Genomic DNA, 12477 nt, shown 5'->3' on the forward strand with positions numbered 1-12477 from the left:
GCTGAAGTCCATAGCTCCTCTAATGGTCCTTGGTGGTTTTTTATGTTTAATTTATTCCATGATATAATAATCTTGGATGAAACAAACGGCATACTGACAGTTTAACTGTTCTCACAGCCTCAACAGTGGCGCTAAAAATGTCATGTTTATGCTGATGATAGCACTGAAGAAAAGGTCATACCCTTTCCAAGATGGAAAGTGATGCAATTGGAAGTTTTAGCTTAATCGCCAGAAAAGGGCAGGAGGACACAGAAATATTAGATAGCATGAATCATCTGGGGAAATTAATATAAATAGCAAATATGCTGTAAGTCTGGCTGTTAGTTTCTCAGACATCATAGATGAAAGTGGATGAAAACTCACTAACCTGGTTGGGAATCATTCAAAAAAAAAAAAACACAGAACAAAAACATAGTAGCAGTTAACAGTCATGCACAACTATAAATCCAGTTTTAAATATGATGGAGTGTAACGGCCGCAGTTAGAAAACAAAAACAAAGAGATTTTGAGGCCATGATGTTATGACAATAAAAGTGTAAATAAAAAAATAAAAAAAGAATATTAGTCTTGATACCTCCAGAATATTCATAGTTTCAATAAAAAGTAACATTTCAATTTGTTTACCAGAAAACTCTGTCACAGACTGCTTTATGAGGCAAACTGAAATTAGGCCACAAGCAGCATGACTGTACGATCCTCTGATCCTGGTAGATTTACTAAATTAGCACCGCATTCATTTACTAATTATTTACTATTTATTGAATGCCATCAAAGATTGCAAGTGCACTGCGTCACAGCAATGCATATTTATTGCTGCTGACTTTCCAACCCTCTTTGTTAAAAAAGCAGAAAACATTTCATGCTGTTGTTGTTAGGACATTACACATGCAGGCCCACATTGAGGCCAATATGAAGTGTGTGGAGAAGCGCACACACCTACACCGACACACATTATCTAAACACTGGGTGGGAACAGTACAGCATATGTTTATATTATATGCAGAGGCAGAGCTGACTCCGACAGGGTCATGACCTACATGATGGTAAGCCAGGTCTGTGCTATGTGAGGGCCCCTCAGCGCATAAACATATTTCAGTCCAGACTGAGGTGAAAAAAATCAATATGTCAGAGGTTCAAACTTCCCACTGAGAAAATGTTCTGACAGTTACTTCACTCAGACCCTCCAACACATTCTCACAGCACTAACTGTGATGAGAATGACTCACTAACTAAAGTTTCAAATGACTGTCACAGAAATGACCATGGTTACACTCTTGTTTTGGCAAAATATTATTTGTCCATTGAAGGAAGAGGTTAGGAATTTGGGAAGCTAGGCTAGCTGTTCCCCCTGTTTTCAGCCTTTAACTATGATAACCACGATCTTATTTTAACACAAAGACATGAGAGTGATATCAATCTTCTAATCTAAGTCTTAGAAAGAAATTTAATTAATATATTTCCCAAAATTATATTACATAAAAATGAAAGGCTGGATGGAAGGTAGCTATAGCTACATCTGGTACAAAGCATCTCATCAATGCTTGATGCATGGCTTTGAGCGTGAAATATGGCAAGATCATAGTGCTACGGAGCTTTTTAGCCTCTTTTAGCTTATCATTTTGGTTTTATGACATGTGCTGGATATTTCAGTCTCAGTTCCCCTTGATTTCTGATAACACCACTCTACTTCACCTGCCCAACAACAGGTAGCGACTAGCATTAGCTGCTGAGGAAAATGGAGCATCTAATAGCTAAAGAGCGAGATATTTTTCTCAGGAGTTGGTGGAGACCAAAGTGGAGCTAAAAGAAAGTGAATGTATGTCGGACAGTGTTTTCTCTTGTCCACAATTTTTAACACACGTATTAATGAAAACATGTATTCATCTAAATAAGTGCAAATGAAATCTGAGACTCAAATGTACTTTGCCCTGACCTTGTGTTATAACAAGCATGTTTCTGCTCTGTGTCATCTCTTCTTTTATTGCTGCTCACAAGAGCTTTGAAAGTAAATTACATATCATTACATTTCATGCATGCACTCTCTCTGACCTTACAAACCGTAGCTCACTGTCTATGATGTAATTTACGTGCAACTCTGAATCCCTGGATTCAGGTGGTTACTGACCATGTGTTTTTGATTAGGTTGTCATCGAAGGTAAACCTGGACAGAGTGATGGAAGCAGCGTGGCTATCTTTGAGATCCACATCAGCCCTGGATACTGCCTGGGTCAGTGACCTCACACATCCACTGATCAGCCAGAACACTGAAATCAGTCAGTTGAATGCTGCGGCTGATTAGTGTACATCACTCACTTTCTTAAAACAAAAAGAAAAAAAAACATGTATGAATGGCTGGATGAAGATCATCTGTGCTCTGTTCCTTAAACTTACACGCAGACACACATGAACATATCTGGTACATTATAACGTTACAACAGCATGAGAGCCTTCTGCACCCGCACCCATAACAGCAGCTGATTTCTCCTTTTTTCTGCATCCAGACTGTGATTTTGAGGAGTCTCATCTGTGTGGATACAGTAACCAGTGGAACGCCAATGTAAACTGGTATGTGGGAGGAGGTGGGGCCCAGCTCCTTCAAAACAGCATGCCAAATGACCACACATACAACAACAGGACGGGTGAGTGAGATTTACATTATATTCATACAAAGATGTTTCCTGCAGGTTTTTATTTTGGATGAAATGAGTCTGATGTACTCGGGATAGGCAACAACTTCTCAGTCTCAAGTCCTACCCCATTTGTTCCTACCAAAGGGTGACTGCAGGATTTTTAACCTGTGCCTTGTTTTCCTGTGTTTTGGCTGTAAATGATTCATAGGGGCAAAAACCTTATCAATCAGTCCACTATTCAGCAAGGACGGTATACACAGCTGCTGCAGTTTAATCAAATGGTCAATTTGTCAACTAAAAGTCCATGTTTTTGCCACTGTTCTGGTTCAGGGTGTTGTTATAAATATCTAGCAACATTATGGATAGGATTCCTAAAGATATACAACGTTAAGTTAAAGAGTATGATCCTTTTTGTTAACAAGAAACAGCCTTTATATCACTCTGTGTAAAGCCACCACACTCCATTGATAAAAACAGTCATTTTACCCCATGCAACATGGGAGTTGCTGGTCCACTGCTTCCTCGATCGTTAGTTTGTTTGTGTTATTGTGTGACTTTCAGTCGTGGAGAGCTACTCAGATCCTTTACTTAAGTATAAATATTACACAATTACACAAACAAAACTGATTCCACAGGTGAACAGACGTCCTGTAAAGTCTCAGACATGTCATGATAAGACTGACCACACCAAGATTTTATTATCTACATTTAAACATGCAACAAGGAGCTTCTTCAGATTGAAATATAGTCATTTTAATGCTGTTGAAAGAATGGTTATATGTAACCCAGACTTTCAGTATTGATTTTGATGTCTAGACATCTGTTGACCTGAAATTCATTAAATCAGTTTTTAATATAATCTACAACCAGATTTTTATTTAAACTCTCCCTCAGGTCAAATCATGTACGTGGACTCCATCTACGCCAAGACCTTCAAAGAAGTGGCCAAACTGGTGTCTCCTATGACTACGGTGCCGATGTCCGGCTGCCTGAATTTTCAGTACCAGCGGAGCGAGGAGGGAGGGAACCTGTTCTCTGTTTTCACCCGGGACCGACTGGGCCAGTACCAGGAGCTGTGGAGGGCGGGGTCAGAAAACCAGAGTGAATGGAGTGAGATGCTTGGAGAGTGGATACCTGTGCAGGTGGACCTGAAGGCACCATACTCTGTGCAGGTGAGCATGTGAACATGTTACAGTATATCACACTTATGTACATATTATTTTAAAGTTCTACATCATGACGTTTACATAAACAGATTCTGAGGTGAGACGATACATAACAGAGTATTCCTCTTACAAATGAAACATGGAATGAAGTAGAATGAACTCACAGTTGCAGGAGACTGAGGGGTTTTGCTGCTACAGCCTCACTTGGTCTGGTATGACCAGTAGCTTGTGACGGCTAATGTCAGCTAATATAAAGAAATTTAAGAAAGATGTTTAATTTCACTGACTTAATGACTCTTCTCTACCATTGCTACTGTTACACTACATGTAAGCTCAGTCAAATCACCTAATGATGACATCTTTAAAGCAACTAATTGAAGATAACTATGGGAAATGTAGCTAAACTCATTGTGGCATTTCCCTGTCCCCTAATTGTCACTTGTGGCCTCAGTGGCTGCTGTTTGGCAAAAGATAGATAGTCTTGCTTTAACTCATGATTTTCTACCAGTATAGTATTAGACTCTTAGAGGATTTAACAAAACATTTATCCCAACTGAAGACGCTTTATAGTCTGATCTATGATGTGCTGATACAAAGTTGTTGCACAGGAAGTGATTACTGATAAAAGAACAGATAAACAGATAAAAAAACAATGATGTTGCAATTCGGTGTGTTTCTCAACCCACCATGATCATTATCTGTTTCTTGACGAATATCATCAAAAGTGCAACAAACTTCAGCTGTGAGTTTTGACCTTCAGGTTGTTGGCACTGTGGTAAGATGTTACACAGAGCTGAAGACAAAGCTTCAAACAGTCAGCAGTAATTGTGTTCATGAGGCCATACTAGATTCATTTTTGCTTTTTCATCCACTTAGTTTTACATCATGAATCAAATACATAGATAAAATAAGAAAAGTGCTAATACCACAAAATTGTACATACTTACATTCCCATGTGTGTATGCATCTGCGTGCACTTGATTGCATGCAGCTTTGTTTATTAGCGACTGTCTCCATGTGTCTGTCTGCCCCTTTAGGTGGTCTTTGAAGTAGCATTTAACAGTCCAAGAGGCGGACGAGTTGCACTTGATGATATTTCCTTTTCTCCAGAGTTTTGCAGCACAGACACTGGTGAGCTGCAGACACAGTCAGTCATTGTTAATTCTGAACAGGCATGTTTAAATGCTACCATTCAAATAGCCACATTTATGATAGAATACTTTCTGAGTGAAAATATTAAACCTCATTTTCAGATTGAGGAGGATTAATAAATACAGAGGGCAGAAAGTCAGGAGGTGGAAGATAGTGACTGAGGGAAAGAAAAGGAAAGAAGGGGGGAGCTAGGACAGAAGGGAGAGAGTGAGTTAGGAAGGAAAAAAGAAAGGAAGGAGGGAGGGATCAAACAAATTAATTCATGAAAGAGTGAAGAAGAAATGGAAGGAAGAACAAAGGAATAAATGAACAAATATGTGAATAAATGAATGCAGGGGAGGGAGGGATAAAGCAAAGAAGGAAGGACAAAAACATGCACAGAATATATGATCAGCTTAAAAATCTTTATCAAACCCTGGAGGTTTAAATGATGTGTGGATAAAAGTGGTGATATGGACATCATGGGCACCAAGGGGTTAAACAAAAGGTTTCATCCCTAAAGATGAATATGCAACTTAAATTTCATGGCTATGTATAGTATGCAGCTGCTAGTAGAGAGGTCAGGGGGGTCACTAAATATCCATATCAAATGTGAAGCTTGCTTGTATTTGTGGAAATAGATAAAAACACAATATGATACCAAAGTCATTAAAACATGAAAATCGCTGTAGAGCTCACAGAAGTGCTGATTCAGTACGTTTCTCCACAGAGCCGACCTTCGACCCCTCCATCGCCAACTGTGATTTTGAGTCAGGTTTGTGCCAGTACACCCAGGACCAGGTGATGGGGTCTTCGTGGAGGAGAGTGTCTGTGAAGCCCAACATATTCAGGAATGGAGACCACACCACAGGAGCAGGTGGGAAAACAACAACTGATAATGGATATTATAACATTAAAACCTGCATTAAAGGAGCTATTTGTTAGTTTGGCTATTGCTACATAGCCAGCGTTAGCGTAAACAGCTGTTTACTTACCAGTCTACAAGAAATGTAGTGAGTTCAGCTGTCTCAAAAGGTGGAAAGCAACAGAAATGTGAACTCTTCTCTCCATCACATCTTTTCTTCTACTGATGTTAGCATGCTAACCAGCTAGCCCCGGCCTCTCTCATCGTTTTCTGATAGCAATTCACTGTAGCCTCCAATCTGCCCTGAAGATGCCGTGCTGCTAGGAAGGCGTATTCTAGCCTTTTATATTATAAACACAACGATGGCCAAGGCTCTTGTCAAGCAACAATCACCACCACCTGCTTTCGGCACCTGCATGTTCGGCGGCAGAGAAAACGAACAAATATCCCCTTTATGCAGCTATAATCAATATTTTTTCTATAACTTAAGCCAGTGACAATGTGAAAACAATGTGACAAGGTGGAAGGGCTTGTGCCCTGATAATTTTGTCAGGAGTTGATAGACACTAAAAGACAAAAATATTGGAATATATTTATGAGGTGGACACAAAAACAACTCCAATGAGATGATAATGTTGTGTCTGCTGCACTTGTATGGAGGCAATTTTTGCTAACATGCTAGGCAAAACAACTTTGTATGGTGTTGGTTCGTTTTGATTTTTTTTCTGCCCCCTTGTGTTCAAAAAATCCATGCATGCAGCTCTAGGACGCATCTGGGGTGAAGAAAACAGGATTCAAAGCTGGAAAACATTTGAAAACTGTTAAAGTTAAGATCAGTGCCCAACGTGAGTGGTGATGGGAACATTAATGGCAAGCAGATTCCAAGGAAGTGAGAGTTTCTCAAGAAAATAAAAGCTGTCTTCTCCTTCCAGGGTCTTTCCTGTTGGCTCACTCATGGCTGAGCCCGCGCAGCGGCTACATGAGCCGCCTGATCAGTCCAACTCTCCCTGGGAACATGAAGTACTGCCTGAGATTTTACTTTTCTCTGAGGGGTGAGCGGCACCCCACAACTCTCCAGATTGAAGGATATTTACTAAGATTTGTTTAGTTTTTTCCTATGTGGTGGTGTTTGAATCTATGTGCGAATTCTTTGCTGTGATTTATTTTACTGACTCACCAACCACAAATAACTCTGGCAACTGCAGGTTACAACCAGACGGACCAGGCTCTGGCTGTGTATCTGCAGCAAAGCAGCAGCCAGGAGAAGATCTGGACTCAGGGGGAGAGGTCCAGAGGAATCTGGATCGCAACGGACATCACCTTCCAAACATCGCAGCCTGCCAAGGTCAGAGGACAGGAAGTGTAACACTGAAGTAACACTGAAGAGGATGTGTGAAAAAATAAACAAGGGCATAAACAAACAGAGGGAAGAAAGAAAGAAGAAAGGAGAGAAGAGAGTGACAGAAAGGAAAGGAGTGAAGGAGGGAAGGAAAGAGCAAATAAGAGAATGAATGAATGATGGAAAAAATAAAAACATGTACAGAAGACAAAAACAAAAATGGACAAAAAAGTAAAGGAAGAGAAAGAAAAAATTTGAAAAATTCAATGAATAAAGAAAAAGATGAAGGAAGAAAGAAGGAAATGTAATAAAGGGACCGTTACAGTAAAAGGGAAAGGAAGTATTTCAAAGAAAACTGAATCTATTTCAGTCAACTCAAATAAAAAGGTGATAAATCAATAAAATGATGAGGAAAGGAAAGCAATTAAAAGAATGCAGGGCAGAAAGGACAAACAGTCTAAGCAAGAAATAACAAATAAAAAAACCAAATCACTAGTCGTCTCTTTAAAAACGTTGCTGTGTGCCCTGATGTTTGAGTCTCTTCCATCATTTACTAACCAGCTGCTGTTAGAGGACACAGTATCACCATCATGTGTTCTGCGTGATGAGAATTAATTTATGCTGATGCCACAGCGCTCAAAGGCTTTCCCCACAATAACTTCATGTTTTTTTTCTAAAACACTCAGCAAGACCTCCTTCCTTCCTCATGTGGGATTTCAGAGTCTCACACAAACATCTGAGCAGAAAGAAACAACCACAACAAAGTGTCTCAGGCTTTGGTTCTGTTCTGTTTGAGGCTGCTCTGTGAACCATTAATGGTCATAAAACTGCTGAATTCCTCTGGTACGGTGCAGCTGATGAGGACGCCGCTGCTTCTTGTTTTGCTCTTCAGGTGGTTTTCATCAGCACCTGCAGGAGCTTTTGGGACTGCGGCTCCGTGGCTCTGGATGACATCAGCGTGAGCCTCGGGGACTGTGAGCTGACAGCAGGTAACAACTGCTGAATTAGTTCACTTCATCGTCAGACAGTCATCCATATATTTGTACCGCACTGTAAACAATACAATTCTTTCTGGTTAGATGTTAGCTGCATGTCATTGGCTTTGTACCCGTACTGTGCACAATGATAATAAGGTCAAATCTAATGTCTAAATTGCTATTTTTATAATAGAATCAGTTTTTATGTGTATTTTGCATCAACAGTCATGCAGATTAGCTGATAGCAGTCATGAGTTCTGGAGAAAACCTAAATCTTTTCCTGGGAATCGAGGCTGGATTATTAACTTGGCAACACAAGAAACAAACACAATGATGAAGGCCAAAAGTTAGAGCACGATACCTGTCAGCTTTTTAGGGAATGTGCAAGTGTGATATCAACTACAAACTACTTGTACCGTGATATGTTTGGGTACAATTATTGTACTGTGCAAAGAACATCCAACGTGCACGGGGGGGGGGGGGGGGGGGGGGGGCTGCACGACCTCTGTGGTCAAATACAGGTCATCCAGATGTTGTGGTTTGAGCAACACTCCCAATCACTACCGACGAGGTGAGGACAAACTGATCAGAAATGAACCCAATCTGATGTTTCCAGTTAATCGAGGGATTCAAACTGTCAGTATTAAGGTTATCAGCCTGGATCACTGCCACTGCGTCACTGTTAGTTTCCAAAGTTACAGTGTTGATTCAAAGTCTTATCTAATGTGACTAAAACATCTGAGTTTCAGGAGTAAACATAGATATTAAATGTCCACAGATTTTCAAGTTAAAAATGGGATCAGATTAATATTAAATTCTGAGTGAGTTGAGAGAGAAGAAGACAAAGGATAAAGATCAACTTCACAATAAAAACCTCCCGAACATAAAGGACCTTCTTTTTCCCGTTACAGGTTTGCTGTCGTCTCCTCTGCCTGGACACTGTGACTTTGAAACAGGACTGTGTGGTTACACTCAGGACAAGGACACTGATGCTGGTGACTGGGAGTGGAGGAGAGGACCCACCCCCACCTCCTATACAGGTCCCAGAGGGGACCACACCACGGGACTCGGTGAGGGTCTCCTCCACCTCAACCCTTTTATTCTGTAACACAAAAATACACAAAAACTCTTTGAGGTGCTGTTGAGACAGGACGACTGTAATCAGACAAACCTGCTGACTTTTGATTGACAGGATACTACCTGCACATGGAGGCGTCATCCATGCTGCCCGGTCAGAGTGTCCGGCTGCTGTCCCGCCCTCTGAGGGGCTCGAGGGGGCCTCAGTGCCTGCGCTTCTACTACCATATGTACGGCTCCAGCACGGGCCAGCTAAGCGTTCACCTCGACAAGGACGGAGAGGACGTGTTGCTGTGGCAACGCAGTGGCGAGCAGAGCATTGCCTGGCTGAGGGCCAGAGTAGAGTATCAGTGTGACAGCCAGCATCAGGCAAGACTGGGACCAAATCTCTCCAAGCTGTTTTTTTTATTATAGATAATTTTATATTTTAAGTCTGTGGGCTGGACATGGGCGACTTTGACTAGAGCTGTGGTTCTCACCCCGTTTGGCTTAAACTGAAACATAGTCACAACTCACAGGCTGCTACAGGCTACTAAGTGGTAAACACTACAACTAAAGTGCGTAGCCTGGACCAATGCCACAGGAAATTTACAGTTCAGGCTATAAATGTGTCGTAAAAATTAGTTATTGACTTTTCTCAGAGCGTCTTTATCTTTAGAGGAACCACAGCTTTAGACATTCAAAATCTAAGAACTTGAATTGCGTTCATCACTAAGCCTGACTGACATATTGGATGCTTTCCATTTGGCTTAAATGGATCCTTCACAGGATCTATAGAAACAGCACAAACGCACAAACTCTCTGTGAACGACTGCAGGTACAGTAAGTGAGTGTGATATTGTTTTGGTTCAGGCTGGATATTATAGGACTATTAGCAATTGTGACTTGGTTGCTATTTGAAGTATTAAGTATTTGGACCAACTTTTTCCTGGATGAGCCAAGATACACATGGAGCCAAAGATTAAAAAAAAAAAAGAGAGATAGGGTTAGTGGAGTTAGGTGAAGTTGTAAAAGTGTTTAAGATTTATTGATGCTGAGGATTACATACACATTTAAGAATTTTTATCTTATGAATCAATGTCATGAATAACCATAGAGCCGCTGTTGGTGCTGTTATTCAATGTCAAGTTTGTAGTTTCCACAGAAATCTGGCCTTTTACTATCTGAAAAGCTTCTATGTTGCAGTCTGGAAAAGAAAACATCTGCTGAGGATACACCTGTGATAGCTCTCTCTAAGCTCCTCCAGGAGCCTCCTCTCCTCGGTGCTGGTACAGGGTTTTTGTCAGTTTTGGCAGATCCTTGATCCATTTCTGAGTCACTTGCTGGAGGATGGAGGAGCAAGGATGGGAGGAAGAATGAGCAGAATGGAAAGCACCGTCTTACTCTGTTTTGGGGGCTTAAATAAGATGCTGCCGCAACAAAGGCTGCTTCAATTGTTAGTGGGCAAGCTAACAATTGTGAGAGCTTTTCAATTCAAAAGTGAGGCCAGCTTTTCAATTTTCCCATAAAGATGTCTCCTGAACTCTCAGTGGTAAACATTCAGTATTTGCTCTGCACATTTGTCGTTACTTCTTCCTTTTACTTATTTTAATCTGTCACCTTGACAGGGCTCCGCTTCTTGACTCACACGTAAAACTGTCCAAATCACATGCTTCAGTCTCTGATTCTGTTGCCTTCTCTCAGCTGATTTATTTATACTTCAAGACACATCTCTAGTCTAACGTGAGGTCAAAGACTCTCTCACACATTTCAAACATGTTTGCTAAGACAAGACCAAAACTCAGCCCCACCCCTTCCCTCTATCACAGCTGATCATCACCTGATTAATCACAATAAATCATAGATCCAATGACAAATCCAAAATGATTACTTAGAATTCAAATTCAAATCATAAGTTAGAAGGATTTACATCAATTAATTAACAGATTTGCGAAAATATAATTAGTATTAAATACAAAAAATGGCTCTAACAGCATCCATGCAGCCAACAGGAAGAATGATCTTTTTTCTCGGGTCACTATCAGACCTTTGTAGAGGTTTGCTCTCCACTGCTTTCTTGTTGGATCAATATGAGACATTAACAATATGTGTGTTTCTGTCCCATAAAATATCTGGCAACTTCTAAAAGAATCTGAATTATAATTGTTTCTCTTTGTCTCTTTGAACCAGATTGTGTTTGAAGCAACCAGAGGTTCATCAGTGAGGAGTGACATCGCCATTGATGACATTGTCTTGGAAGGTGGACCTTGCCCAGGTAAACTGAGGCTGAGGATTAAACATCCGACAAAGATATTAAAACAGTCGGGAAGTCATTTAAGATCTGTAGCGGCCTCCTGATTTCTTTCTTCCTCCTGCAGAAAACGAGATTCGGGCCACCGTGGGAACTTCCAATGAGATTGAGTAGAGGGGAAGAGGAGAGCCGCTGTGTAGGATGCATGAACATTGTTATTTTTGCACATTACAAACCAAAGCATTGTCCACTCCTGACTCCTACATGTCAATCTGAACTTGTAGGAATGAATTATGGGTAAAACTTTTCATGTAGTTCTACTTTCATGGAGCAACACATATCAGTTGTGTCATAGTCAGCATTTCTCTCTGCACTGTAGCAACAGAGAGTGTTAAACTGTGTTTGTCTTCACATTTATATGCATTAGATTAATGCTCATCGCTCAAATAAAGTGAGACAGTTATCCAACATGTCTTTCTGTTTTTCTTTTCATCATTAACTGCTGAGTTCAGATTCACTCACCAGGTGGGAAAACAGCTTAGCCTGATCTTCAAATGAGAAAGTGCAGTGTCTTCTCATTCCTATGGAAATATACGTTAGATGAAGTAATCTGCAAACACTGCCGTGCACTCTGAGGAAGACGGTTAAAGGAATAGTTCAACCTCTTTTTGTTTTGGTACTCAACCAAAATGCGTCTTTAGTACATACTGTAGTATTGAAAACTCATTCTCTTATTTCTTATCCGCTGATCAGGCAGTTTCTGACATTTTAATTTTGCCGATTTAAACAAAGTTATTTTATGGTTGCTTGTGTTTAGAAAACATTCATCATTTTGTGTAATGAAAAAAAAGGTTGTTTTGCATCATCACTGAAACTCAGACGTCATGACACGAATATTGAAAAATTTGGACCAACTTACACTTACAATGACACAGAGCATATGTTAACATACAAAGATAATTATTATTATTATAGATGAGACAAAAAACTGAATTTTTAGTCAGAACTCACAGCTGCAGTCACTGTATCCAAGTATTCGTAGGCATACAGAGCAGGAGACCT

At 40.4% G+C, this 12477-nt stretch overlaps 1 protein-coding gene across 1 annotated transcript; it reads left to right on the forward strand.

The window, feature by feature from the left end:
- Positions 1-1028: 1028 nt before the first annotated feature.
- Positions 1029-11883, forward strand: LOC111650137 (MAM domain-containing protein 2-like). Its single transcript, XM_023399946.1, has 13 exons — positions 1029-1043; positions 2143-2227; positions 2502-2639; positions 3525-3802; positions 4834-4927; positions 5658-5804; positions 6725-6844; positions 6998-7137; positions 8024-8120; positions 9020-9178; positions 9301-9554; positions 11355-11439; positions 11543-11883. The coding sequence occupies exons 1-13, from the start codon at positions 1029-1031 to the stop codon at positions 11587-11589; spliced, it is 1659 nt and encodes a 552-aa protein (XP_023255714.1). The 3' UTR covers positions 11590-11883.
- Positions 11884-12477: the final 594 nt, after the last annotated feature.

Source organism: Seriola lalandi, unplaced genomic scaffold (genome assembly GCF_002814215.2).
Source record: "Seriola lalandi dorsalis isolate HSWRI2012SDOR001 ecotype SW California unplaced genomic scaffold, Sedor1 jcf7180002052129, whole genome shotgun sequence".
Lineage (NCBI taxonomy): Eukaryota > Metazoa > Chordata > Actinopteri > Carangiformes > Carangidae > Seriola > Seriola lalandi.